Source organism: Frankliniella occidentalis, unplaced genomic scaffold (assembly GCF_000697945.3).
Source record: "Frankliniella occidentalis isolate FOCC.00 unplaced genomic scaffold, Focc_3.1 Scaffold168, whole genome shotgun sequence".
Taxonomy (NCBI): Eukaryota; Metazoa; Arthropoda; class Insecta; order Thysanoptera; family Thripidae; genus Frankliniella; species Frankliniella occidentalis.
Window position 1 is genome coordinate 465,334 of NW_026267294.1, and position 3,376 is coordinate 468,709.

At 59.5% G+C, this 3,376-nt stretch overlaps 1 protein-coding gene across 2 annotated transcripts in view; it reads right to left on the bottom strand.

Annotated features, from left to right (window-relative positions):
• Positions 1-2,473, bottom strand: part of LOC113208889 (ras-like protein 2) — a 6,529-nt gene extending 4,056 nt beyond the window's left edge. Inside the window, exons 1-3 of one of the 2 annotated variants that reach the window (XM_052271628.1) lie at positions 2,406-2,473; positions 2,215-2,328; positions 320-407 (exon numbers count right to left, since the gene is read on the bottom strand). In XM_052271628.1, the coding sequence (XP_052127588.1) occupies positions 320-407; positions 2,215-2,316 (190 nt within the window). In that variant the 5' untranslated portion in view covers positions 2,317-2,328; positions 2,406-2,473. Of the gene's footprint in view, positions 1-319; positions 408-2,214 lie in introns of both variants that reach the window. The other variant, XM_026426133.2, reaches the window with a different exon arrangement.
• Between the last annotated feature and the right edge of the window lie 903 nt (positions 2,474-3,376).

The following is a 3,376-nucleotide window of genomic DNA, read 5'->3' on the forward strand; positions in this document are numbered from 1 at the left end:
GCGCCTGAGCGGTAGGCCGTCCCGTTACACAGAGGTGCCATCGGGGTGCCTATATACTCAGACCTTGCGCGCCTGGCGGGTAGGCCGTCCCGTTACACAGAGGTGCCGTCGGGTTGCCTATATACACAGACCCTGCTCGCCTAGGCGGTAGGCCGTCCCGTTACACAGAGGTGCCGTCGGGTTGCCTATATACTAAGACCTTCCGCGCCCGGCGCGTAGGCCGCGGCTGCCCCGTTACAAAAACGTGCAGTCGGGTCGCCGTTAGCTTACTCATATACTGCCTCAGCGTCAAGCTAGCACGCCACCGACCAGCACTTACTATCCAGTTTGGCGGGTATGTCGTCGATGCGACATTGTTTTGTGTACGAGTCCTCGATGGTGGGATCGTAGTCCGTGACAAAGTAGCTCTGCAACAAAGTAAACGAAGGATTAGAGTTTGATAGCAAGCTGATGAACAGTCACGAAAGGGTGCTACGATGCGAGGGAATTCCGCACTCGATTTATTGTTGTTCATTGCTCACAGCTTTGTCTCATTCAAACTGCCCCTCCTGTGGGGAACTTCCTCTCGTCATGCGTCCACCAGTGTTTGCGGATACTCTTAGCAGGCATAGCGGGAGGAAGGCGGGGGGGGGGGGGCACGCAGGAGAAAGACGACGCATGCCTGTCCGCCCATCATCCGGCGCGTCCTGGCCAGGCGGCGTCCGCAGGTAGGCTACGAGCACTCAGGCTGCGGACGGACGCCCACCCCTTTGCTTCAGAACGAGCCTTGTGCGCCGCGCCCCGCCACCGCCCCGCCGGCCTCTGTGACGCCCACGCGCCCCGGGCTGGGCCGGGCTGGCGCTGGCGCGGCCGCGGCGGCGGACGGCAGCAGCGGCAAGTCGGAGGCGGGCCGGGCAGGCGCGCTATTGGGGCCAGGGGGCTGCGTGCGAACGGGAAGGACCCTCAGAGGGAGCACACACGGCAGCGGCAGGGGGGAGCGAGAGAGGGAGAGGTCCGCCAAGTCTCGTGTCGAACGCCCCCCGCGAGGACCACAAGGCAGCAGGGAAAACGAACCGAACGGAACGCATAGATCGGATTGGATCGCGAGAGGCGGGGCGGGGCGGGGCTTTGAGACGCTCGCGACTCGCACGAAATTCAGGCGGCGGCGATGCACCAAGGCTACTGCCGCTTGCCCAGCCTCGCGTGGGGCGTCCTAATAGGGGATTGCTGATGAGATTTCCTTACCCCGCGGCAGCCAATCAGAACGGCTCTCTATTCGATCGGGGAGGGGGAGGGGGATCGTGTCTCTGCCTGAACTACAGCTGATTGATGTTTGCACACATGTCAGTCAAACGAGATCCCAGGACCACTTTAAAACAACCACAGTAAAAATGTTTGCAGCATATCTGGCTTCGAATTATACTGACTGTTTTAGCAGTCATTATATTATTGATGGGTCAGGGGCATGCCAAATTATAGAAGACGATCTATATTGAGCCTCTTGAGGTGCAAGCCAAAAGGACAGCTGTGGCTTGAAGATGAAGGAGGTCTTCAAGGCCACCCTAACAAGCAGGACAGAGGAGGTAGGATGCAAGACACCTAGGTGTGCTTTCATTGTAAGGAGAATGGATGAATGTATTATACTAACTGTCATGAAACTTTACAAACACCACACATGACATTCATCAGAAACTTGTACACTCTCAGTAAATTAGTCTGTTGACAACAGAAGTCAGTACAAATATAGGCTCATACTTGGAGCAGACAGAAAAATGTATTAAATGTCAAACTGAAAGAAATATGCTAATTTAAAGCAAAGCAACAAGTTTGAAGATTTCTCTAAGCTATTCTCCCCCCTGTAAGTCAACAACAAGCTAAATAAAATGTTCAGATAGCTGGTCAAGCTCATGCTCCCAACCAAATTCCGAAAAATGTATCTTTTTTGCTCCTCCCTATGTGTGCTCAGCAGTAGAGTTCCCACTGCTTGATGTCCTGTCACTCCCACTAGGTTAGGGCCACCAGTTGGTTCTTCTCTCTGACACCATGAGTTCGAGGTCTACGATTCCCTGCCCTTTTTTTCATGCCCTGCAGCAGACTCTACAACCCCCCATGTTGGGAGTCTCCGTGGCGAGGCCCAGGAGCGTCGAGTGCGCGCACCTGTCAGCGGGGGCCAGGACCCTGGGCCTTGGGCCACCAGGCGGGCGGGGTGCAGCGCAGCCAGGGCGAGGCTCTTACCTGGATGAACTGGATTGTTATCGCGGACTTGCCGACGCCTCCTCCCCCGACCACCACCAGCTTGTACGTCGGGTAGCCTCCCCTGTCGTTCGGACGTGACATGGTGCACGGACACTTGACACACACACGGGGAGAGAATAAAGTAAACGACAACACACAATCACATCACCGCGAGCAGATTCAACACACACAAGTCGGGGAGGGCGAACCGAGCTAGCCGCCGCCTTCTGCCAAGACCAAGGACGTGCCGCCGCGCCGCTGCCAACAGCGCCTGGCCGCCGACTGGCGCGCCCCCCGCGGCGCTCGCGCGCACTACTCTTACGCCCCTCCTGTGAGCGCGCCGCGCGCCTCGCGGGTTTGAAACGGAGCGCGGAACAGGACGGGCGCGGAAGCCCATTGGAGAGACCTGCCTCCAGCCGTAGAAGAGCTCCTTCCTCATTTGTCCCGATCTGCCCTGTCGCGGTGTGTCGAGGCGCGGAGCTCGGGTCGGGGGGTCACCACTGCCTCGGTCACCGACACATTCGGGGGTGAGGTGCACACTGCAGTGTGTGTGGTGTTGTGTACCCTTGGCCCTCGCCTTGGTCACGCACCTCGCGCGCGCTGTACTTTGGAACAAATAGAACGCAACAGCTGCAGCAGCGGGGAGCCAGCCCGCGAGCCGACGTACCGCCCCGTCTGCACGCCAAGTTCATGACTCTCGGTCTCGACTGTCGAGACAGTCGTCGTCGCGCAAAGTTCACTGAGCCCTTCCCTCTTCCAAGAGCTTGACATTTGCGACCACGCGCCTGCGGATATATGTTAGTGCGCGCGCGCGCGTATGTGTGAGGCGTGTGCGTGTGCTGAAAGGCTTCGGCCCCGCGTGGCGTGCCCCTAGGGGCGCGCGCTTCGCGAGGCTCAGAGGGTGGCTGACGGGCTGGCGGGGACCCGGGCGGCCGCGAGAAGTGTCCCGCGAGCCGAGCGGCGTGACACTTATGTCACCTCAAGGCCGGGTCGCGTTTTGTGTGACGCGACGCCGTAACGCGGTACGGTAACGCTCCGCCCTCAGTGACGAGCGACGTCGCCTAGCCCGGCCGCGAAGGGGCGAGGGGGGAGGGACGCGGGCGCGGGGGTCTCGGGGGCAGAACCGAGAATAGCCCGCGAGAGTGCAGGCAGCAGGGCAGAG